The sequence below is a fragment of the Pseudophryne corroboree genome, chromosome 3 (genome assembly GCF_028390025.1).
Source record: "Pseudophryne corroboree isolate aPseCor3 chromosome 3, aPseCor3.hap2, whole genome shotgun sequence".
Classification (NCBI taxonomy): Eukaryota; Metazoa; Chordata; class Amphibia; order Anura; family Myobatrachidae; genus Pseudophryne; species Pseudophryne corroboree.
Window position 1 is genome coordinate 480691013 of NC_086446.1, and position 25656 is coordinate 480716668.

Here is a 25656-nt window from a genome sequence, read left to right on the forward strand (position 1 = left end):
GTACGGTGTGATTGGTGTGGCTGGTATGAGTCTTACCCGGGATTCAAGATCCTTCCTTATTGTGTACGCTCGTCCGGGCACAGTACCTAACTGAGGCTTGGAGGAGGGTCATAGGGGGAGGAGCCAGTACGCACCATGTGACCTAAAAGCTTTTTTAGATGTGCCTTGTCTCCTGCGGAGCCCGCTATTCCCCATGGTCCTGACGGAGTCCCCAGCATCCACTACGGACTATGAGAAATAGAATTATCGGTAAGTAAATTCTTATTTTTCCATGAGCAAAAATGCACTTTTAGTATAAAAGAGTAGACATTTCATTCAAAACACACCCCGGTTTTTCCTTCAAAGTCTAATTGGCCCTGTGCCTCATCTATGGAGACATAAACATATCACTTTATAATGACATCTATTGACATATCGGTGCCATAAATGAGCTGTTTCCTCTAACAAGCTGTATATTCTTTAGAAAACTGTAATTTTGCTGCGCCAGATAAGGCAGCAGACAAAGGTCACGTTTTTAGAGACAGACTGTCTGAGTCATATTCCTGTATATTAGCCCCAAATTGCCCTTTGTCTGCGCAGGTCGTTCATGTACGTAAGACTTGGTACCTGGCAGAATCACTGCTTTTTTCTGATAAAATAAATGGAAATTGTGTCTGGATCAATGATGTATCTGGAGGCAGTTGTTCTTGTCTGCTTTCTTTCTGTTCCTGGGACTTGACTGGCATAAAGCAGGAATTGCTCAATTATTTATTTTTATTAACATTTATATAGCACCAGCATGTATTGTTGCGCCTTACAATTGAGAAAACAGTTCTAAAACAAGACTGGCTATTAGCTGATAGATAGTGAGGTAACAGGGTCCTTCTCTCATGCTTACAATATAGGGAAGTAGGAATTTGATACATGAGGATAATTGCTACATATGCATATTGAGAAGAAATGTTTGTTGGTGCATTGTTGTTTATGGCCATGTATGTTAGAATGTATTTTATACTAAGGGGCAGATTTAACAACAAGTGATATTCTTGCTATCACTCTTTCCAAATGATAAATGGTGATCCAGCCAATCAGCTCCTGTCATTTTTCAGACACATGACAGTTATGCTGAGCATACACGCTACAATTATCTGCTCAATCAGCCTGATATCAGTGGGTTGGCCAAATAATTGCAGTGTGTATGTGGGCGACCAATCCGAAAATATTGATTGGTCGGCCATACCGGATCGTCCCGTGTATACCCAGCATTAGGAGCTGATAAGTTGGAGCACCATTTATCATTTGTAATACCGCCAGTCTGTAAGGAGTGACTTAGCGGAGCTCAGTTGAAAGGAATGACCCTCTAATTAGTTGAGCAAATTTTCATATCATTTTTTTCAAGTGCTCAGTAACAGATGAAAGTCAGTAATTTTACAGACAAAGCTGCATTTATCAGTAATATATTTTCATTACATTAGTAGGAGCAGCCATCCTGCTTAATGTACAGCAATACACTGAACTCTCAGCCATACATTCCATTGGAAAAGCACCCCCTAGTGGCCATATAAAATAAAATAGCAGAGCAGACAGCTATTCTTTTATTGTCATTGTAAAAACGCAACGAAATTACAGTCCAGGTCACACAAATACATACCTCCCACCATCTGCCAGCCATAAAGAGGGACACCTAAGGGGCACGGCCTCGCTGCAAGTTCCGCAATTGCAAGTCACACACCCATTTTTTATCATTGTGGAGTCATGCACAGCACTCTGTGAGCTCCAGGACATGCTCCCTGTCCCTCTCTGATGGTGAATAGACTCTGCGCCCAAGCGCACAGCGTCTATTGACCACAGCGAGTGACGGGGGTCTCCCAATCCCCCCCCCCCCCCCTTCCCGCAGGACACTGCTGCCTGTGAGTGGGACAGAACTACAGTGCCTGAAAAAGGTTACTATTTGCAAATAGTTAAAGATTCACCTATTCTGATTAATGGGGATATCCAATTAAAAGCTATTTTCCTGATGTTTTTACCAATTTATTTTTTACGAGTTATCCAATAAAATCTCTCGTAAAAAAAGTAAAACTAAAATTTGTGCTGCAGAACCAAAAGGCTAGCACTTATCAGGGATGAGGCAGGGAAACAAAATCCCGATAAGCCGCGGCGACCCGTCCAGTCAGTGCTGCAGTTGCCGGGGACTGCAGGTAGGGCGCCTGGGAGCTGGCACTCAGCCACCCCTCCCCATGTGACAGGGGAGCCAGAGTTGTCAGGAGCCAGAGCCCAGTGTTGCAACAGGTAACACAATCCCTGATAAACGGGATCCGGTCTGAAGATCGACAGTGTCTAGGTCGACAATGTTTTGGTCGACGACTATAGGTCGACAGTCACTAGGTCGACATGGATGGAAGGTCGACAGGGTTTCTAGGTCGACATGTGCTAGGTCTAAAGGTCGACATGAGTTTAAAAAAAAAAAAATTCATACTTAACGATCCACGTGGACTACGATTGGAACGGTAAAGTGTGCCGAGCGAAGCTGTAGCGGAGCGAAGGCACCATGCCCGAAGCATGGCGAGCGAACGCGGTGCAATAATTTGGGATCCCGGTCACTCTACGAAGAAAACGACACCAACATTTTTTTTTCTCCTCATGTCGACCTTTAGACCTGTCGACCTAGCACATGTCGACCTAGAAACCCTGTCGACCTTCCATCCATGTCGACCTAGTGACTGTCGACCTATAGTGGTCGACCTAAACATTGTCGACCTAGATACTGTCGATAAAACGAACCACACCCTGATAAACTGCAGCTCGTGCTGGCTTTTTGGAGCTAATAGGATAGCCCTGGGTGATGGGCAGTAATGTACCACAGGTCCATAGGTAATTGGATATCCCCCTAAAACTGACGAACCTTCCCTCACCATAGCTGCTATATTTGAGGTCCATGTCAGGTCATCTGAGATAATGGTGCCCAATCATTTAAAATCTGTAAAGGGGGGTACACACGGAGAGATCCGTGCTTAAAATCTAAGCAATCTTGCTAGATTGCTTAGATTTTAAGCACGGATCTGCCGTGTGTATGCCCTCCAGCGATAGCGATGCGCGGCCCCGCGCATCGCTATCGCCGATGCTAGATTGAGCTGCATGCAGGCTCAATCTAGCGGGTCGCTCACTTCACCGTTGTGTGAAGTGAGCGGCCCCCCGTCGGCTTTCCCCCTCGCTCAGCACATCGCGCTGTGCTGAGCGGGGTGAGAGATGTGTGCTGAGCGGTCTGTGTTAAGATCGCTCAGCACACATCTCTCCCGTGAGTACCCCCCTTAACTCTACTTCCAGATTATCAGTGGTTAGAGGTAACAAGTCAGTATTACCAGACAGAAACTTTTAAACAAACAGACCATGTCAGACACTGACATACTCTTGTATTATAGGCCTCTATTTAATGCACAGCTCATAGGTAGTACATTCTGCCTTCTTTACAATGAGTTGGTGTCACACTCCTCCCACCTTGGGGACCCGATGAGATACGTGTGTCTTAGTTCTCTGCATTCCCACCACCACCCCCCTTTGATCCGACGCATTTCTTAGTCTCGTGGCACCACAGATTATGTGTCATCAGCACTTTTAACTGCTTTGAAATTATATCCTCTTTAAGGTCATCTGTGTTTAAAGGAAACAAAACTTGACCTGGGTTTGACCCTGCAAGCCTAACTGGAGGCAGCCTTTCCCTTCTTACTTCAAATGTAGATTATTAGCTGCCAAGTGACAAAGACTACCAGCACGAACCTCCAGTCCTGTCTCTAGACAGACATTGTTGTTATATTACAATGATAGAAACATATTTTCTGCTGTGTCAAAATCATATGGTTGTGTTACCCTTTAAAGATCAGATATATCCATGTTCTAACTACCCTCACCTACAGACGGTGGATTGCAATCAATCTTCATGAGACTGCAGTTTACCAGTTTACTACAAACCAGTGACATCTCTGAAAAGGCAGTCTGTAAATGCACTACTAGTGTCATAAGTGAGGCATGAGGCCCAACTTGATGTCACTTCAGTACTTCCTAATGCTTAGATATGCCATTCCTTTATTCATCTGTTGTCTTGCTGGGAATTTTACTTTCCCTTTTCTACTAACTTCACAATAGTATTCGGGTGTGGTTCATCAAATCGACAGTATCTAGGTCGACAATGTTTAGGTCGACCACTATAGGTCGACAGTCACTAGGTCGACATGGATGGAAGGTCGACAGGGTTGCTAGGTCGACAGGTCTAAAGGTCGACATGAGGATTTTATTTTATTTTGGTGTCGTTTTCTTCGTAGAGTGACCGGGATCCCAAATTAGTGCACCGCGTCCCCTCGCATGGCTCGCTTCGCTCGCCATGCTTCGGGCATGGTGCCTTCGCTTCGCTCGGCACAGATTACCGTTCCAATCGTAGTCCACATGGATCGTTAAGTATGAAAAAATTCAAAAAATAAATTTTTTTTGACAAACTCATGTCGACCTTTAGACCTGTCGACCTAGCACATGTCGACCTAGAAACCCTGTCGACCTTCCATCCATGTCGACCTAGTGACTGTCAACCTATAGTGGTCGACCTAAACATTGTCGACCTAGATACTGTCGATCTTCAGACCGGATCCCTAGTATTTAATGGTATATCTTTTTATAAATGTTTTACACATTTGATGTTCTTCTTTGATGACATAGATGAGTAGATGAAATGTATGTCTGTGCTTATCATTCACACTTTCACCACTCCTACACTAGTCACATGTAAAATATATATGCAGCCCCCCATACAATAAATAGCTCAGGGGAACGCACTGTTTGTCTCTTTATCACTGTTTCTGAAAGCAACAGAACTTGTTTTCCGTTCTATTTTCTCTGGTTTGGTAATTATTTTGCCTGTGACTGCCCAGGGGCAGCTGACACATAATCGTTCTAGCAGAAAAGCAATTTAACAAAGTTCTGAGTTTCCTCTTTCGATTTAATTCTGGGTTCCAGAGATAAGCTGGTACAATAACACACCTGTCATTAGACATCAAAAATCTTCTTTACAGAGACTATTTTCAGTGCACAGTACATGTAATTACGGGAGAGTGACCGATGAGGATGCTTTGCACAATCTCTGTAAATGAAGAGAGACCCTCGGTCTCCAGAGGTCAGACACTCTGTGGCCAGCATTATTGTGCATCACAACGCTGATTACAGACCACCACTTCCATGGGAAGGACTGCTTATTTGTTGTAAATGTTAACAGGACATGTAAGTAAAGTTCTTAGAGAATTGGGGCCACAATAATTCCTTGTAGGACCATTGTTTAAACACTTACATAATCCAGATAAGATGTTAAAACAAAGGTTCTCCTAAAAGGAACCAACAACTGGTCATTCGCTTGGGGGTTTGAAGCTGCAAAACAGTGAACGTGTGCGAAATCTTGGTACGGTTCTGAACTGTAGCCTGACACTTAGGGACATATTCAATTGGCTGCTGTGCTTACCATGGGCTAATTGAAGTGTCCGGAGCTAATCAGTTGCAGCCTTTATCCTTCACTTACCATGGGTTTCTGCTCGCATCTTCCTGAGGTGTGAGAGAGTGCGATCAAGAAATCTGTGGTAAGTCAGTCTTTTTTGCCCTTACTGCAGCCCTTGTGAGCACATTAACCCATAGCTCCAGGCACTTAACCCCGGACTCTGTGGGTTAACGCGCCTTAGCCTTGGATTTGCAGTGGGAGGAAATGGCGTTTCAATTGAACAGCTCCAAGCGCTAAAGCTCAAGACTATCCTCCCGCAGTAAGCCCCGCTGCTAATTGAATATGCCGTTTAAGTGGTCTGATTCTGAAATGGAAACATCCTCGGTCACTCTTCTGTCTGACGCTGCTGCCTGCTTACTACATCATGGTATTTTGAGGATCCGCCTTTATACAGTATAGTAAGAATCTGTGCTACTGCATGTGGAAACCTATTCCATCCACTGTTCTTACATTTGCTGCCATATTTATTAGTATCTGGCTTACGCCAGCCCCATGCCTGGTACAGTAGGTCCAACTGACACAGGCATCCCATCTCCACTTGCCCATTGCAAATAAGCACGGAGGTCTGTCCGGTGTGCTCCTGCCACTCCCACAAGACAGTAGAGTTCTGTGCAATCACCCATTTCATGGATGGTGAGTCATCCTTGCTGAATGGGTCAATCAATACGCACTAACAACCTCCTGATCGGCACATGCGCAGAAGCCGACTGCTGAAGTCCAAGAGATCCGTGCGCGTTGTCACTTGTGTTTGACCCTAGGTGTCAGTCATAATCAAATCCTCATTCTTTCATCTGGGGAACATAGCTAGAATCAAGTATTTAATGTCCTCAAGTCAGTTGTGGTATGTCATGTCAGCAATAGTAATGCCTACATCATGTCGACATGGACGTTGACCATGTCAACATTCATCATATAGACAGTGGTGATAGGTTGACATTTGAAAATATTGACATATCATCCCTGGTGGCCCAGTGGTGACTTACCTGCTACAGTTGGCTGCAGTGGCTCCAGCGGGGTCTTCCCATTCCCAGCGGTCATGTGATTGTCATTTATGTGTGAGACCTACAATCCTCCGGCGTTCCAGTAAGTATTTTTCCCCTAACCATAATCCCTACCCCCACACTATTTTCCCCACCGCCTAACCCTAACCTCCTCCTGCTGGCTAGCCCCCCCCCCATCTCTGATTCCCTGGAACTCGTCTCCTCCCACAGTTTAAGGAGCCTCCACTGTAGCAACTTTTAGCATGGACAGTGTAGTGGTTAGCATTACTGCCTCATAGCACTGAGGTCATGGGTTCAATTCCCACCATGGCCCTATCTGTGTGGAGTTTGTATATTTTCCCTGTGCTTGCATCTGTTTTCTCAGGGTATTCCGGTTTCCTTCCACATTCCAAAAATATAGTGGTAGGTTAATTGGCTCCCAATAAAATTAACCCAACACCAGGTATGCCAGATGGTCGTCCGCATGGAATACTGTTAAAAATATCCTTCCCAAAATGGCAAGAGGAGACAACGGCCATTTTGGGAGCAACATTTACTAGAAGCAGGCGTCCCTGGAAGTGCCAGGACCGCTGAACGTGGGAGGTACGAATCACAGCTGCAGCTAGAGGAAGGCGGCTGCGGCATGAAACCCCTGACAACGAGCAGACGTAGTGGGGCATTATTATATGAGGCATATAGTATGGTTTTAGGATATAGCATAACTGTGAGGCATAATATGGGGCAAGGAGCATTATTGTGTGGGGCATATTGTGCATGGGGCATTACTGTGTGTGGCATATTATGGTGCAAGGGGCATTGCTGTGTGGGGCATAAAACGGTGCAAGGGGCATAATTGTTTTGGCCATAATATGGTGCAAGGGGCATTACTGTGTGAGGCATATTACAGTGCAAGGGGCAGCACAGATGATGTAATGGTTAGCATTACTGCCTCACAGCACTGAGGTCATGGGTTCGATTCCTACCATGGCCCTAACTGTGTGGAGTTTGTATATTCTCCCCATACTTGCGTGGGTCTCCTCCGGGTTCTCCGGTTTCCTCCCACAATCCAAAAATATACTGGTAGGTCAATTGGCTCCCAAAAAAAAGTAACCCTAGTGTGTGTGTGTGTGTGTGTGTGTGTGTGTACATGTGATATGGAATATAGATTGTAAGTTCCACTGGGGCAGGGACTGATGCAAATGGGTAAATATTCTCTGTAAAGCGCTGCGGAATATGTGTGCGCTATATAAATAACAGGTAATAATAATAATTACAGTGTGTGGTATAATATGGTGCAGGTGGCATTTCTGTATGGGGCATAATATTGTGCAAGAGGTATTACTGTCTGGGACATAATATGGTGCAAGGAGCAATACTGTGTTGGGCATAATACACTTTAGAATGCCTATGGGGGGGCACATTTTTTACTGTTTGCACTGGGAGCCAAATTGTTTACAAATGGCCCCAGTTAGCATAATTATGTGCAGAAGATAAAGGGGAAAGGGCTTTGTTCATATGAAAGTTTAATCTATAGAGAATAGGGTGTTGCACAGTGAAAGTTGAAGAGGGCAGAGACTCCTGATTTGGGGAGGGGGGGGGGGTTGGAAAGCTAGAATGAAAGAAAATCTACTTTCGGTACACTATTGGCTACTGATATCTAGATTCCAGAAGAAGTTGTAATCTGCCACCGCAAAGACATGAAGACATGTATAGGTAAATATATTCACGGAGGTAATGTCCCATGCTGTGTTTCACATCTGTACATCATATTACCTGGGGTGTAGCAAATATAACTAGCTTGTAGTGGAATAAAGTAAAAAATTTCCACAGCAGCTGAAGCTGTTTCTGCATGAGAATTAGTCTTAGTTTATTCTGGATTAGAAGGTTAAGTTAATTTCCAAACACACAGCCAGGTTCATATAGACATCAATGAAAAATAAGCACATAAATAGCCGCTGTATAGATTACCTTGCAGGCAGCCAGTGCTTCTCAGTGGGGAATCTTATCTGGCCTACATACAAAAGCATCATTTGCCAAGCTGCCTGCCAATGTACCTTTGCGGTATCCCAAAGACCTCTCAGGTTTGTATTTCCAGACCCCTGCATGCTATTTTGGGATGCCATTATCCCAGCGATGCAGAATTTCCCTTCAGCTAGAATTCTGGCTCTTCTCCCAGCTTGCAGCCCTATGCTCCAGGGGTATGTTTACAAGTATATGGGCAATTCATTTTCCGCAGACATTTAATCCTCAGCTACTTCAGGGGGTGCGCTCTTATCCTCCCGCCTGGTCTTATTTTAGGAACAGTCCCACTAAGAGAGAACGCTCACCTTTCCACCAATGTCAATAAAAAGTAGCTTCCGTCTCAGACATTTGTCTACTACTACATCACAAGTCTCTAAATGTTGATTCAGATATTTTTATTAAGATATTGTTAAAGACAGAAGGCATAGCACTGAGGAACAGTAGGGATTGTGCACCAGGTGAGTGAGAATAAAAAGTATAATCTTTATCACGTGCTGCAAATGGGTCTGTTTTCTTTGTGATGGGTTTAATAGGTAGGTCATTTGGTTTGGATCCTGCTGGGATATGTACAGTACTCTGCAGGCAGTGTTGACAGTGGCGCACACACATTATACATAACTGCTGGTTTTTACTGACAAAATGCCATGTTTCTGTACAAAGACCATTTGTATGACTGGCTTGGGTTAAATAACGTGCCCTGTCAGCAGCACCACAGTCTGACACATTGTTGAAGATGTATTACTCCGCCACTTATCGTGCCTCTAAAGCTCTACTCGAGGCGAAGTAGGAAGAAATAACGTGCAGATGCATATAACATCTTTCCCGCCAGAAACGAGAGGAAAAACCCCTCTAACCGTCCCTGCAAGTACCATAGCGCATCAACCAAGTGCTGATGCTGCGTCTTGCTTCCTGGCCGATCCCAGTGCACATGCACGAGATCTTGTAAAAAACAACAACGATGAGATCTTATTCAGAAATGAATGCTTGCTGCTGTTTCCTGTCAGGAACTGCTGGACTCCCTACACATACCTGCAGGTAATCCTACCGATATGAAAAACAACGATAAGCCACAGAAGTGTGCTTATTGTTTTTTGTTAACAGCTGCCAAATATGTGTCGCCATACAACAGTATGGTGATGGCAAAAATGTTACAGTTTGCAGATCCTGTAGAGAAAAGTGATTTTTCTCTACAGTAACTGCTTTAATACATGTGGATGTTCGCTATAAGTGGCAAGTTGCACTGGATCACTTATCTACTGATAATATATGTCCCCCAAGGTATCCTAATTCTGCTGTTTCATGTAGTGAATATAATAATGTATACTCATCAGAACAGACCTGAGCGTATTTACATTCCTTTACTGTTATTTTTCCAAGTACATTTAGTTGAGATCGCATTAGAACAAAATGAACAGATTATCTGAGCAAACAAAGAGTTTGACGGCAGATAAGAACCACATGGCCCGTCTAGTCTGCCCCTTTAGTGTTAGGGTATTAGGAGGGTTAAGATGTTCCTTGCTCCTGAAGCTCTGCATACAGTATAAGCACACCCATCACAGGGGACCTGGAACATTGCAATGCTCATAATGTCTTGTTTACAGAACTCCTAAATAATATTCAAGAACTATGTACTCAAAGCCCCAAAATAAGAATAGATTGGAAGAATTGCATTTAAGAAATAAAGAAATAAAAATAAAAACATTGATTGTGTAGGCGGTCAATATTTAAAAGAAAATAGTGTCATTAACAGTGACAAACATGTCTATGGGTAAATCTGTAATCTTGCACTAGAGGCTTAGACAGTTGGCCTATAGGCAGGTGGCCCTCAGTATTTTCATACTGCAGTGGCAGTTGTTACCAAAGACCTGGGAGCACGCCATTGTATATATGCCCCTTATGTGGCAACAAGGCTTCAGTGACCTGTGTCTGGCTCGCCCAAACCTGTCACTGTGCGAAAAGTAATCTTTGAAGGTGTTTTTGGCTCTATACATAGGAAGTGTGCCTACAGGCCACACATTTCTCACTTTTCCTGTAAGCAGAGACAGAGCTGGCATCACACAGATCACTCGGACGTACGACATCCACAAACCCCACCTTAACCAAACATCTTGGCACTGGAGATATTTGTCCTGGCACAGCCAGCTCTTCGATGCTCTAAGTAGTTGTAGAAGCAATAACTGCAATTTGCTTATGTCATGTTTGAAATAAATATCTACTGTATGCCAAGCACTACATTGCTGAGGACCATCTTATTCTGGCCAGTAGTCACTGGACTACAAGTACCAGTATGCTTTGCCAACTGTGAGAGCTGCAGTTGGCCAAAGGTGAGAACTAAAAGAAGGTAACTATAGTACTAGACTGCCCCCCAAATGTATCTTATATATAGTATATATTTCTCTGACGTCCTAAGTGGATGCTGGGGACTCCGTCAGGACCATGGGGAATAGCGGCTCCGCAGGAGACAGGGCACAAAAATAAAGCTTTAGGATCAGGTGGTGTGCACTGGCTCCTCCCCCTATGACCCTCCTCCAAGCCTCAGTTAGGTTTTTGTGCCCGTCCGAGCAGGGTGCAATCTAGGTGGCTCTCTTAAGGAGCTGCTTAGAAAAAGTTTTTAGTTTTTTTATGTTCAGTGAGTCCTGCTGGCAACAGGCTCACTGCATCGAGGGACTTAGGGGAGAGAAGTTCAACTCACCTGCGTGCAGGATGGATTGGCTTCTTAGGCTACTGGACACCATTAGCTCCAGAGGGAGTCGGAACACAGGTCTCACCCTGGGGTTCGTCCCGGAGCCGCGCCGCCGACCCCCCTTGCAGATGCTGAAGATTGAAGGTCCAGAAACCGGCGGCAGAAGGCTTTTCAGTCTTCATGAAGGTAGCGCACAGCACTGCAGCTGTGCGCCATTGTTGTCACACACTTCACACCATAGGTCACGGAGGGTGCAGGGCGCTGCTGGGGGCGCCCTGGGCAGCAATGTATAATACCTTTTATGGCTAAAAAATACATCACATATAGCCCTTGAGGCTATATGGATGTATTAAACCCATGCCAGATATCTCAAACTCCGGGAGAAAAGCCCGCCGGAATAGGGGGCGGGGCTTATTCTCCTCAGCACACAGCGCCATTTTCCTGCTCAGCTCCGCTGTGAGGAAGGCTCCCAGGACTCTCCCCTGCACTGCACTACAGAAACAGAGTAAAACAGAGAGGGGGGGCACTTTTTTTGGCGATATTTGATATATTTAAGCTGCTATAAGGATACAACACTTATATAAGGTTGTTCCCATGTATATTATAGCGCTTGGGTGTGTGCTGGCAAACTCTCCCTCTGTCTCCCCAAAGGGCTAGTGGGGTCCTGTCTTCGATAAGAGCATTCCCGGTGTGTCTGCTGTGTGTCGGTACGTGTGTGTCGACATGTATGAGGACGATGTTGGTGTGGAGGCAGAGCAATTGCCGATAATGGTGATGTCACCCCCCAGGGAGTCGACACCGGAGTGGATGGCTTTGTTTATGGAATTACGTGATAATGTCAGCACATTACAAAAATCAGTTGACGTCATGAGACGGCCGGAAAACCAGTTGGTACCTGCCCAGGCGTCTCAGACACCGTCAGGGGCTGTAAAACGCCCTTTACCTCAGTCGGTCGACACAGACCCAGACACGGACACTGAATCTAGTGTCGACGGTGAAGAAACAAACGTATTTTCAAGTAGGGCCACACGTTATATGATCACGGCAATGAAGGAGGCTTTGCATATCTCTGATACTGCAAGTACCACAAAAAGGGGTATTATGTGGGGGGTGAAAAACTACCTGTAGTTTTTCCTGAATCAGAGGAATTGAATGATGTATGTGATGAAGCGTGGGTTAACCCAGATAGAAAAGTGCTAATTTCAAAAAAGTTATTGGCTTTATACCCTTTCCCGCCAGAGGTTAGGGCGCGCTGGGAAACACCCCCTAGGGTGGATAAGGCGCTCACACGCTTATCAAAACAAGTGGCGTTACCGTCTCCTGATACGGCCGCCCTCAAGGATCCAGCTGATAGGAGGCTGGAAACTACCCTAAAAAGTATATACACACATACTGGTGTTATACTGCGACCAGCCATCGCCTCAGCCTGGATGTGCAGTGCTGGGGTAGTCTGGTCGGATTCCCTGACTGAAAATATTGATACCCTGGATAGGGACAGTATTTTATTGACTATAGAGCAATTAAAGGATGCTTTTCTTTATATGCGAGATGCTCAGAGGGATATTTGCACTCTGGCATCGAGAGTAAATGGGATGTCCATATCTGCCAGAAGAAGTTTATGGACGCGACAGTGGTTAGGTGATGCGGATTCTAAACGACATATGGAAGTATTGCCGTATAAAGGGGAGGAATTATTTGGCGTCGGTCTATCGGATCTGGTGGCCACGGCAACTGCCGGAAAATCCACCTTTTTACCTCAGACCCCCTCCCAACAGAAAAAGACACCGTCTTTTCAGCCGCAGTCCTTTCGGTCCTATAAGAACAAGCGGGCAAAAGGACACTCATATCTGCCCCGGGGCAGAGGAAGGGGTAAGAGAGGACAGCAAGCTGCCCCTGCCCAGGAACAGAAGCCCTCCCAGGGTTCTGCAAAGCCCTCAGCATGACGCTGGGGCTTTACAAGCGGACTCAGGAGCAGTGGGGGGTCGACTCAAGAATTTCAGCGCACAGTGGGCTTGCTCACAGGTGGACCCCTGGATCCTGCAGGTAGTATCTCAGGGTTACAGGTTGGAATTCGAGAAGTCTCCCCCTCGCCGGTTCCTAAAGTCTGCTTTGCCAACGTCTCCCTCAGACAGGGCGACGGTATTGGAAGCCATTCACAAGCTGTTTTCTCAGCAGGTGATAGTCAAGGTACCCCTCCTACAACAAGGAAAAGGGTATTACTCCACGCTATTTGTGGTACCGAAGCCGGACGGCTCGGTAAGACCTATTCTAAATCTGAAATCTTTGAATCTGTACATACAGAAATTCAAATTCAAGATGGAGTCACTCAGAGCAGTGATAGCGAATCTGGAAGAAGGGGACTTTATGGTGTCCCTGGACATAAAGGATGCTTACCTGCATGTCCCAATTTGCCCTTCACATCAAGGGTACCTCAGGTTCGTGGTGCAAAACTGTCATTATCAGTTTCAGACGCTGCCGTTTGGATTGTCCACGGCACCTCGGGTCTTTACCAAGGTAATGGCCGAAATGATGATTCTTCTTCGAAGAAGAGGCGTATTAATTATCCCTTACTTGGACGATCTCCTGATAAGGGCAAGGTCCAGAGAACAGCTGGAGGACGGAGTAGCACTAACCCAATTAGTGCTGCAACAACACGGGTGGATTCTGAATTTTCCAAAATCTCAGTTGACACCGACAACACGTCTGCTGTTCCTGGGAATGATTCTGGACACGGTTCAGAAAAAGGTGTTTCTTCCGGAGGAGAAAGCCAAAGAGTTATCCAAACTTGTCAGGAACCTCCTAAAACCAGGAAAAGTGTCTGTGCATCAATGCACAAGAGTCCTGGGAAAGATGGTGGCTTCTTACGAAGCGATTCCATTCGGCAGATTCCACGCACGAACTTTTCAGTGGGATCTGTTGGACAAATGGTCCGGATCGCATCTGCAGATGCACCAGCGGATAACCTTATCACCACGGACAAGGGTGTCTCTTCTGTGGTGGTTGCAGAGTGCTCATCTGTTAGAGGGCCGCAGATTCGGCATACAGGACTGGGTCCTGGTGACCACGGATGCCAGTCTGAGAGGCTGGGGAGCGGTCACACAGGGAAGAAACTTCCAGGGAGTATGGTCAAGCCTGGAGATGTCTTTTCACATAAACATACTGGAGCTAAGAGCGATTTACAATGCTCTAAGTCTGGCAAAACCCCTGCTTCAGGGTCAGCCGGTGTTGATCCAGTCGGACAACATAACGGCAGTCGCCCACGTAAACAGACAGGGCGGCACAAGAAGCAGGACAGCAATGGCAGAAGCTGCAAGGATTCTTCGCTGGGCGGAAGATCATGTGATAGCACTGTCAGCAGTGTTCATTCCGGGAGTGGACAACTGGGAAGCAGACTTCCTCAGCAGACACGATCTACACCCGGGAGAGTGGGGACTTCATCCAGAAGTCTTCCACATGATTGTGAACCGTTGGGAAAAACCAAAGGTGGATATGATGGCGTCCCGCCTCAACAAAAAACTGGACAGGTATTGCGCCAGGTCAAGAGACCCTCAGGCAATAGCTGTGGACGCTCTGGTAACACCGTGGGTGTTCCAGTCAGTGTATGTGTTCCCTCCTCTGCCTCTCATACCAAAAGTACTGAGAATTATACGGCAAAGGGGAGTAAGAACGATACTCGTGGCTCCGGATTGGCCAAGAAGAACTTGGTACCCGGAACTTCAAGAGATGCTCACGGAGGATCCGTGGCCTCTACCTCTAAGACGGGACCTGCTTCAGCAGGGACCGTGTCTATTCCAAGACTTACCGCGGCTGCGTTTGACGGCGTGGCGGTTGAACGCCGAATTCTAAGGGAAAAAGGCATTCCGGAAGAGGTCATTCCTACACTGGTAAAAGCCAGGAAGGAGGTGACTGCACAACATTATCACCGCATTTGGAGAAAATATGTTGCGTGGTGTGAGGCCAGGAAGGCCCCCACGGAGGAATTTCAATTGGGTCGATTCCTACATTTCCTGCAAACAGGATTGTCTATGGGCCTCAAATTGGGGTCCATTAAGGTTCAAATTTCGGCCCTGTCGATTTTCTTCCAGAAAGAATTGGCTTCAGTTCCTGAAGTCCAGACTTTTGTAAAAGGAGTACTACATATACAGCCCCCGGTTGTGCCCCCAGTGGCTCCGTGGGACCTTAAGGTAGTTTTGGATTTTCTCAAATCCCATTGGTTTGAGCCACTCAAATCGGCGGATTTGAAATATCTTACATGGAAAGTAACCATGCTACTGGCCCTGGCTTCAGCCAGGAGAGTGTCAGAATTGGCGGCTTTATCCTATAAAAGCCCATATCTGATTTTCCATTCGGACAGGGCAGAACTGCGGACGCGTCCTCATTTTCTGCCTAAGGTGGTGTCAGCGTTTCACCTGAACCAGCCTATTGTGGTGCCTGCGGCTACTAGCGATTTGGAGGATTCCAAGTTGTTGGACGTGGTCCGGGCATTGAAAATATATATTTCAAGAACTGCTGGAGTCAGAAAGTCTGACTCGCTGTTTATATTGTATGCACCCAACAAGCTGGGTGCTCCTGCTTCTAAGCAGACGATTGCTCGTTGGATTTGTAGCACAATTCAACTTGCACATTCTGTGGCAGGCCTGCCACAGCCTAAATCTGTCAAGGCCCATTCCACAAGGAAAGTGGGCTCATCCTGGGCGGCTGCCCGGGGGGTCTCGGCATTACAACTCTGCCGAGCAGCTACGTGGTCGGGGGAGAACACGTTTGTAAAATTCTACAAATTTGATACCCTGGCTAAAGAGGACCTGGAGTTCTCTCATTCGGTGCTGCAGAGTCATCCGCACTCTCCCGCCCGTTTGGGAGCTTTGGTATAATCCCCATGGTCCTGACGGAGTCCCCAGCATCCACTTAGGACGTCAGAGAAAATAAGATTTTACTTACCGATAAATCTATTTCTCGTAGTCCGTAGTGGATGCTGGGCGCCCATCCCAAGTGCGGATTGTCTGCAATACTTGTACATAGTTATTGTTACAAAAAAATCGGGTTGTTATTGTTGTGAGCCGTCTGTTCAGAGGCTCCTACGTTTGTCATACTGTTAACTGGGTTCAGATCACAAGTTGTACGGTGTGATTGGTGTGGCTGGTATGAGTCTTACCCGGGATTCATTATCCTTCCTTATTGTGTATGCTCGTCCGGGCACAGTATCCTAACTGAGGCTTGGAGGAGGGTCATAGGGGGAGGAGCCAGTGCACACCACCTGATCCTAAAGCTTTATTTTTGTGCCCTGTCTCCTGCGGAGCCGCTATTCCCCATGGTCCTGACGGAGTCCCCAGCATCCACTACGGACTACGAGAAATAGATTTATCGGTAAGTAAAATCTTATTTTCCATTTTATGTATGTTCATTAAAATAGAAAGTTATGCTGATGTGGTATCATTAGTGAAATAAATTATTACATAGTTTTGTTTTACAAAGCCAAATGTAACACTACCTACAATTAGAGGCAAGATGTGTAAATATGGTATATTTCTAAAACCCAGACCATTATTGATGTTGCAGCTAGTGTAGTGCTATTAACAGGGCTGTTGCAAGGTTTCTCTGCGTCCTAGGTAGAACTTCGGTCTACTGTCCCTCTTACACCCATTGGTGGTCATTCCGAGTTGTTGGCTCGCTAGCTGCTTTTAGCAGTCGTGCAAATGCTAAGCCGCCGCCCTCTGGGAGTGTATCTTAGCTTAGCAGAAGTGCGAACAAAAGGATCGCAGTGCGGCTACAAAATAATTTTGTGTAGTTTCAGAGTAGCTCCAGACCTACTCCTAGCTTGTGATCACTTCAGACTATTCAGTTCCTGTTTTGACGTCACGAACACGCCCTGCGTTTGGCCAGCCACTCCTGCGTTTTTATCTGGCACGCCTGCGTTTTTCCGCACACTCCCTGAAAACGGTCAGTTGACACCCAGAAACACCCACTTCCTGTCAATAACTCTGCGGCCAGCAGTGCGACTGAAAAGCTTAGCTAGACCTTGTGTGAAACTACATCGTTCATTGTAATAGTACGATGTGCGTGCGCATTGCGCCGCATGTGCAGAAGTGCCGATTTTTTGCCTGATCGCTGCGCTGCTACCGAAAGCAGCTAGCGAACAACTCGGAATGATCCCCATTACCAAGACACTGGCCTGGCTGGCGAGCAGATGCTTTCATGTCCAGGTGCACTCATTTCTGATGCAGAACTCTGCCTAGGGGCAAACAAAGGATTTTAAGAGGGGATGGCTTGCAAATGTTAGTTTCCAGAATAAAGCAACAAAACAATTCTAAGCAGGCAACGGGCACTTTTTTTGTGATTATTTGTTTGAGTCCTTGTCTATGGGGGTGATTCAGAGATGGACACAATTTGCATCCCTGCAGCATCATTAGACACAGCAGCAGTGTGAAAATATGCTAAGCTGCAGGAGGCATTGGAAGAGATGCCTCCTGCCAGCATCGTAGATCTGAGTGCTGCTTCCAAAGCTGTCCCATCGGATCACCTGATCATAGCCATCGGCCATCTGAATAAAGTCTAAGCTTACTCAGAATGACCGTCGGAATTCCCCCATTTTGAAAAACGATCCCTGCTGCCAAACGGATGCAGCATATCAACCCCTAATCTGCTAGGGGAAAATGCCTTCCAAGTTCGAAAGACACTCTCCCTGGGAGTGCAGAAAAGTGGCTGCTTCTGGTGAGAGGTACAGTACAAACCTGTCTATCAGTATAAAGATAGCGTGCGGGCCTGCTCACATTGCTTTACGAAACCTAAACAGCAACATCATCAATGTTCAGCATATATAACAGACGGCAGGGCATCTGTCCATCGTCTACATTATAAGTGGCACAGATCAGAATGTTCTCCATTTACTCTCCGGATAATAAACTACTGTATAGTCCTGACCTTCCATACTCTGACGGTAATCACACAGCATTCAAGGGAGTTACAGGTGGAGGTGAAAATTCTCTGAGTGCTTTACTGGAAGGGATGGGAGACCGCAGGGGATGTGTGCTCCTGGCTGCATCACACTCACATGTCAGGTATATTGGAAGTGCTACTGTGGCAAGAGGAAAAGTGCAAAGGTAGCAGCGACTGCGACTTACAGGCCGACGCCAAGAATGTTTTTTTAGAGACGTGCATCATTTTTGTGGTTGGCAACCTCAGTGACTTCCCAAAGTTCTGGCTCCCTAAGCAGCTGCCTTAAGGTAGAGCCAGGCCGGGCCATAAGCAGGATGATTTTGAATGCATGTATTGATTTTTGTAAAGTATTACATTTTGATGCACGTTTATGGTGAGAACGTACCTATTGGTAAGATATGCTGCTGTTATAAAGATCTTTCAGAGGGATGCAGTTAAAATGCTGGCTGTCGGGATCCCGGCGTTCAGGAGACCGACGCCGGAATCCCGACAGCCAGCATTTTACTGACGGCCAGAAGATCAACACCTGCCCATTATTCCCACTCTGTTGGTAGGTCCAAGCCATCAACCAAGTGGGAATAGAACGTTCGCCACCGGGCCCAAAGCATGGTGAGGCCGCGAGGGGATGCCGCTGATCCTGTCTGCCTGTATATCATACCGAATCCCTTTCAGATATAAACTTCTAATAGATATGCTCTGAGGTAGACTTTGATGACATTGGTATTTGATATGGTCATGAAGTGTTGACTTTACCGCTATCTTTCCTCCCAGATCATGCACATCCGTCAGGAATACGAACTAAAGATCAAAGGATTGATGCCGGCCACCGTGAAACATGAACTTGAAAACACGATAACATCACTAAAATCCCAGGTAATTGATGCCATAATCGTCGCAATAGTCTTATTTCATGGTGCCATCACTGTGCTATGGCAAATCTCCTTGTAGGCGCAATTTAACAAACACAATATGATGCAATCTTAAAAAAATATAAAAACATTTTATTGTCAGTAACTATTTAGACATATTCAAATATATGTGTGTGTGCAAAACATTGTTCTCACTTGATGTCATAATTGACATTAATATTTACTAATGATTATTAATATTATAATTCTTTTTAATTGAGTTTTATTTATAATATTATAGATCACAAACATAATAATATTATACATCACAAACATACCTAACAAGTAACAACCCTTGCAGACTGACAGAACCGGGTCACACCCGGGAATGTGTTCCTGGACGCATCCCGGGAATGACCACTTTCACACTGCACTTAGACCTGGGATCGACCCGGGACAGCCCCATTTACACTGATCCCGGGAAATCCCTGCATATACATATGTATGTCATTACAAATGGACATTTTTCTGGCTCACATAGCACCTTCAAGAACTGCTTTTTCAGAATCTTCATTTTATTAACAACTTGCTGTTGTGTCCGGATAATTCCTCTGGCTTCAAGCAGCTTTGCAATGTTCTTATAAACAATAGCATCCTTCACTGTGCCTGTTATCTATCTCTTTATTTCCTCCTCCCCCCTTATGCTGAGTAGCTCTCTGATCTCTTGATCTGTCCAGGTCGCCATATTGCCTGTCTCCTCCGCTTCCAGGGCTTCTCCTCCGGTTCCCGGGCTCTGGATGATGACATCATCTTTTCTGAGCCCAAGATAGCTCCAATGAGAGGCCTTTTAACAGTCCCGTGTACTGAATACCGGGTAGGGCCCATTCACACTGCACTGCATCTCGGGTCGATTCCGGATTCAACCCAGGTCAAGACCTGGGATGAAATGCCGGGACGCTCGACCCGGGATATTCTATCAGGACCCTTCCACACTAAGCAAATTCCCGGTGGATGCGCGTTCATGTGCAATGACGCGGGAAATATTTGTCAGTCTGAATGGGGTATTAGAGGACATCAGACTCCCCACATGCCCTTGAGATCCACTTCATCACACCGTCTTACCCTCTGTCATCCCCGCCCTCTGTTCCATGCTCACTTCTACCTCACCTGGGTCACCCCTGCCTGTCTGAACCTCCCTTTTAGAATGCAAGTTCTCACTAGCAGGGCCCTCTCCCCCATGTGCTTTTCCTTCTCTTACTTAGGCTATCTTCTACTCCATACTCTCTGCAACGGCACCTAATCCTCTGTTTCTGCCACCCTGATGTTTATTCTAGTGTCATATCGACTGATGCAGAAATGTTTATATACTATGTACTTAACTTACATTGGGGCAGATGTATTAAGCCTAGAGAATCTACCACATTGTTTTGTACTGTAAGTCGCTGTTTTGTACTGTAAGTCGCTTTTTTTTTTTTTTTTTCGCTCATTTGTTTATGTACTTTGGGGGTAATTCAGAGTTGATCGCAGCAGCAAATTTGTTAGCAGTTGGGCAAAACCATGTGCATTGCAGGTGTGGCAGATATAACTTTTGCAGAGAGAGTTATATTTGGGTGGGTTATTTTGTTTCTGTGTAGGGTAAGTACTGGCTGCTTTATTTTTACACTGCAATTAAGATTTCAGTTTGAACACACCCCACCCAAATCTAAAGGGGGGTATACACAGGAGAGATGTGTGCTGAGCGCCGCTCAGCACACATCTCTCCCGCCGCTCAGCACAGCGCGATGTGTGCTGAGCGATGCGGGTGGAGGACGGGGGCCGCTCATTTCACGCAGCGGGTGAAATGAGCGACCTGCTAGATTGGCCTGCATGCAGGCTCAATCTAGCAGCGCCGATAGCGATGTGCGGGGCCGCGCATTGCTATCGCTGAGGGGGCTACACACGATTAATCTGTGCTTAAAATCTAAGCAATCTAGTCAGATTGCTTAGATTTTAAGCATGGATCTCTCCGTGAGTACCCCCCTTAACTCTCTCTGCACATGTTATATCTGCCCCCCCTGCAGTGCACATGGTTTTGCCCAACTGCTAACAAATTTTCTGCTGCAATTAACTCTGAATTACCCCCTTTGTTAGGCTCTGCAGAACACTTGTGGTGCCATATAAATAATGGATAATAATAATACTTATTAAACAGAATATATGTATGTAAGTTAAGCGGATAAAGAAAGCTCAGCACTAAGATATTACATAGACCAGGCATGTCCAAACTGCGGCCCTCCAGCTATTGTGAAACTACATATCCCAGCATGCCCTGACACAGCTTTAGCATTCTCTGACAACAAAACTGTGTCAGGGCATGCTGGGATATGTAGTTTCACAACAGCTGGAGGGCCGCAGTTTGGACATGCCTGACATAGACAGTATAGAAATCAGGAGAATAATAAGAAACAGTTTCAGCGTAAAAAAAACAAACCCAAAAAACAAGCATATAATACCCTATGTGGGACAAACACCAGGTAAGCACCTGAAGCAGCAGGCACCTTTCCGAGAAGACTCTCAGGATATAATTCAAGGATAGCATTCAATAATCATTTGCTTTAATATAGCACTTTTCTCCCATTAGGACTCAAGGGGCCTGATTCAGACTCATACGCAATGTTGAAGAGTTGGGTGATTTTTTTGCTACTGTACATGGTGCATACGTTACACAGTGTTTATGCACAAAGGTGCTGTAGTGTTCAAGATGGGCGGTGTCAGTAATATCTTGAAAAAGTGCTGGGTGCTCCTGGGCAGTGACTGGGAGCTAACATAACAGACGCATGGCAATGGTCCGTGTTATAGGAGTGTTGCTGATGCCTGCCATAGGGCTGGTGCTACCGTTGGTGGCGTGTAAAAATGCACCAAGCGGTATAACAGCAACTACAGATACAGTGGGCATATCAGTCCTTGGGCATTCATGCGCATGGATGTACACCAGGGAGGGAATTGTGGCAGCATTTGCATAAAGGCGTAGAAGAACAGCCATGTCTGCATCCACCTCTGAATTAGGCCCAAAGTGCTTTACAATTTCAGATTAAAAACGCTCATTATACAGAACAATCAATTAAGACTACAGAAAAGAGAGTTTAATATGTTCATGTATTTGTTGGTCAAAGTTAACTAGTTTTAAATATATATATATATATATATATTACTATGCACATATGGAGCAACACCATATTATGCCCCTTGCACCATATAATGCCCTACACAGTAATGCCCCTCATACCATATTATGCCCCACATTAATGCTACCAGTACCTGCTGATCTTCAGGGGTTCTGCTCGTCAGGGGATTTAACCACTCGGCAGCTGGTGCGGGTCCAGCCTCTGTTCACGCCTGCATGCTTCTATTGAAAATGTCTCTCCCAAAATGGCTGCCGCCTGAGGGGAGCCAGTTATTAAAGATACTAGAGGAGTCTCTTCTAGTATCTTTAATTATCCTCTCCTCTGTGGCGGCAGCCTTTTTTTGGGAGGGATATTTTCAATAGAGGGTGGCAGACGGGAAAAAATGGGGACACGCGGCGGTGGGCAGGCGACGGCCGGCAAATGGCAGCATGAGCAGCCCAGGCCCTTCCTTCTCTGTCAGAGAGGCCGGGCCCGGGACAGCTGTGCACCCAGTACCCCCCTGATGGCGGCCCTGCTACTTACTATATAATTCCATATTATGACTGACTACATATTTTGCTAATTATCTGAAATGGTTTGGCTTCCTGTGGATTTACTAGGTGAGCAGCTGCAGGATATGACTAGATAGTATCTATGCCAGTGATGGCTAACCTTGACACTCCTGCTGTTGTTGAACTACACATCCCAGCATGCCCTGCATCAGTTTTAGCATGGCCAAATAGCAAAACTGATGCAGGGCATGCTGGGATGTGTAGTTCAACAACAGCTGGAGTGTCAAGGTTAGCCATCACTGATCTATGCTAACAAACTACTGCATACATAAATGTACTTTAGCTCAATCCTGTATTCTTACCTCTTTACCAAGCAATACTCCTCTCTCATCAGTACTAAGGTAGTTGCATTTTATGTTGTCCGCTTTAGAGGCTCATAAACTGTGTGTTTTGCTGACAGGTGAACTCTCTACAGAAGAGAGCTCAGGTGCTGCAGGAAGACCTCACTTTTTATCAAAGGTAAGGTGGGAGTCGTGACAAGTCTTTTTATGCCCTGTATATGTCTTATTTCCCCAGGGGAGGGTTGAAGGATTAAATTAGCTTTTTCAAAGTTGGTTTCACTTGTGAGAAAAAGCACCTTGTATTGTGTGAACAGGACTTTTTTTGGGAGCCTGCCCGCCTGTCTCTCAACCACATTGCTTAGTCAGGCTTTTCAAGAAGAGGACAAGTGCTTCACAAGTCCAGACCTTCTTTCATGATGAGACACAAACTCCACAACACAGCTGGGAGGTCGAACGAGTGACTCACAATTACTAGCGTGATTATGAAATTATTGCTCACTTCAAAGTGGAAAAAAAATAGTCATTTTGTCACAGAGGGGGTGGGTCACAGGCTTGTGGCTAAAGTAAAGTAGCTCCCTGTTGGATTTTCCCATCCAGGCCACCACCAAACCCTTTGTTCTGGACTTAATTTTAACAAAATGAATCTATGACCACATTTGAACAAGGTCAGTCTATGGCCACAGTAAGCAGCTTTACCAAATATACATGAGAAAGTAAGTTGTGGGACAGTATGAATGAATGTGTAAAGTACAGTATAACAGGTGGGGATGCATTCAATATCCTAGCCGTCTGGGTCCCGGCACTTAGCATATCGGCGCCGGGATCCCGACCCTCCGAGATACAGACACCTATTCTCCCTTTTGGGGTGTCCACGACACCCATGGAGGGAGAATAAATAGTGTGGCACACGTAGCTTGCCGTGCCCGCAGCGAGCCCGCAAGGGGCTCTTTTGCACTTGCCCCGCTGCCGGCATTCCGGCATCCTGCGGTCGGGATTCTGACCGCCGGGATGACGGGCGGTAGTGTATAGATACCAACCCTAACAGCACACCCCCCACATCCCCTTATTATAAGATTGTACTAACATTGCTCATGGGACTGCATTCCTTTACTCAGTCAAGTCAGATGTCCAGATGTGCTGACAGAATAGAGGTTGTGAACCTTTTGTACATTTTGTTGCTTTGTTTTGTTCGGATTGTTTATGTTTGAAATTAGTTTTAGACTTGGCTTGATTGGCATAAGGGAAGTGGTCATGTGCTACCCATATGTAACAATTAGACTCACTTGGTATAATGATTAATGCATCACTTAATGTTGGAATAACAATATTCTGACTTACGTTGTTTTACCGCTTTATTCCTTTGCCACTTTCCTTTACAGATAACATGTATTTACTAAATGAAACCTAGATGCCTTACGGGTCATTTTATCTAAAACAGTTAGTTCATTTTTTGTTGTTGTTGTTAGATATCCAGTCTATTATAGTATACCTAACGGCTCCTCCCTACTCAGTATTTGTAATATGAATGCTGTAGTCAGACTGTACAGGTTTCGCTCTACAAAATTGGGAACAAAGCAAAAAAAAAAAAAAATAGAGCAACTTTGCATTTAGATAAAGCATTTGCTCCCCCCAGTGTAATACCCACCGTCATTTGGTATAATACCTGTATCCTTGTCCCAAGGAAAAAGTGCAATGCTCAGTGGTGTAGGTGTGAGACACTCTCATAATAATTATTGCATGTTGATTCCAGGTTATGATTTCCGTATGTGCGAAGGATGACCAAAAAAGAACAGGATCCCACCACAGTGAGCGCTATTTAGAAATTTGAAATAAAATCTATCTACAAGCCCAGATATTATAATATTCACATTTCTTGCAACAATGTATTTTTATTTATTTAGTGTATGAATATTTAATGTACCCTTTCTGCAAGAAGGGGTTAATGTACTACCTTTACAGACCTATTTAACCATATTTTATATTAATCCATTTTTACCAATCTTTGTGTACATCATGTGTATTTTTTTGTTTGTTTTTTCCCCCAAAGTTTACATAACATTAAAGATTTATTTTGTAACATTTCTGTTTCTCATTTCCTGATTACAAATCCCATGTGTAGTTTTATATATACAGAAGTAATGCGTATTGGGCAGGTGAGCATGCACTCTTCATCATACACATAGGGGTTGATTCAGACCTGATCGTAGATGTGCTAAATTTAGCACATCTACGATCAGCTTCCCTGACATGCGGGGGGACGCCCAGCACAATCCTAGTCCGCCCCACATGTCAGGGCCGACACCCCCTGCACAAGTACAAAAGCATCGCACAGCGGCAATGCTTTTGTACTGGAAGAGTAGCTCCCAGCCAGCGCAGCTCCTGCGCGCTGGCAGGGAGCTACTCACATCGCTGCCTGGGTCAAAGCGGCTGCATGTGGCTTCACGCAGCCGCCGCGGGCCGCCCGCCCCCCCCCCCCCCCCCCCCCCCCACGGTCCGGTCACGCCTGCATTGCCCGGACCGTGCCCCCATAAACGGCGGACCGCCTCCTCCTGCCCAGCGACCGCCTCTGCCTGTCAATCAGGCAGAGGCGATTGCAGGGCTAAGACAGCCATCGGCTGTCTGCCATGCGCCTGCGCATGTGCAGTTCAGGCCTGATCGCTGCTGTGCGAACACGCACAGCACCGA

General features: G+C 45.8%; 1 protein-coding gene across 1 annotated transcript in view; it reads left to right on the plus strand.

The window, feature by feature from the left end:
* The window catches only part of CEP112 (centrosomal protein 112), a 733320-nt gene extending 708270 nt beyond the window's left edge, over positions 1-25050 (plus strand). Inside the window, exons 26-28 of the mRNA XM_063960841.1 lie at positions 18899-19000; positions 23091-23149; positions 24722-25050. Of these exons, the coding sequence (XP_063816911.1) occupies positions 18899-19000; positions 23091-23149; positions 24722-24728 (168 nt within the window). The 3' untranslated portion in view covers positions 24729-25050. The remainder of the gene's footprint in view (positions 1-18898; positions 19001-23090; positions 23150-24721) is intronic.
* Positions 25051-25656: the final 606 nt, after the last annotated feature.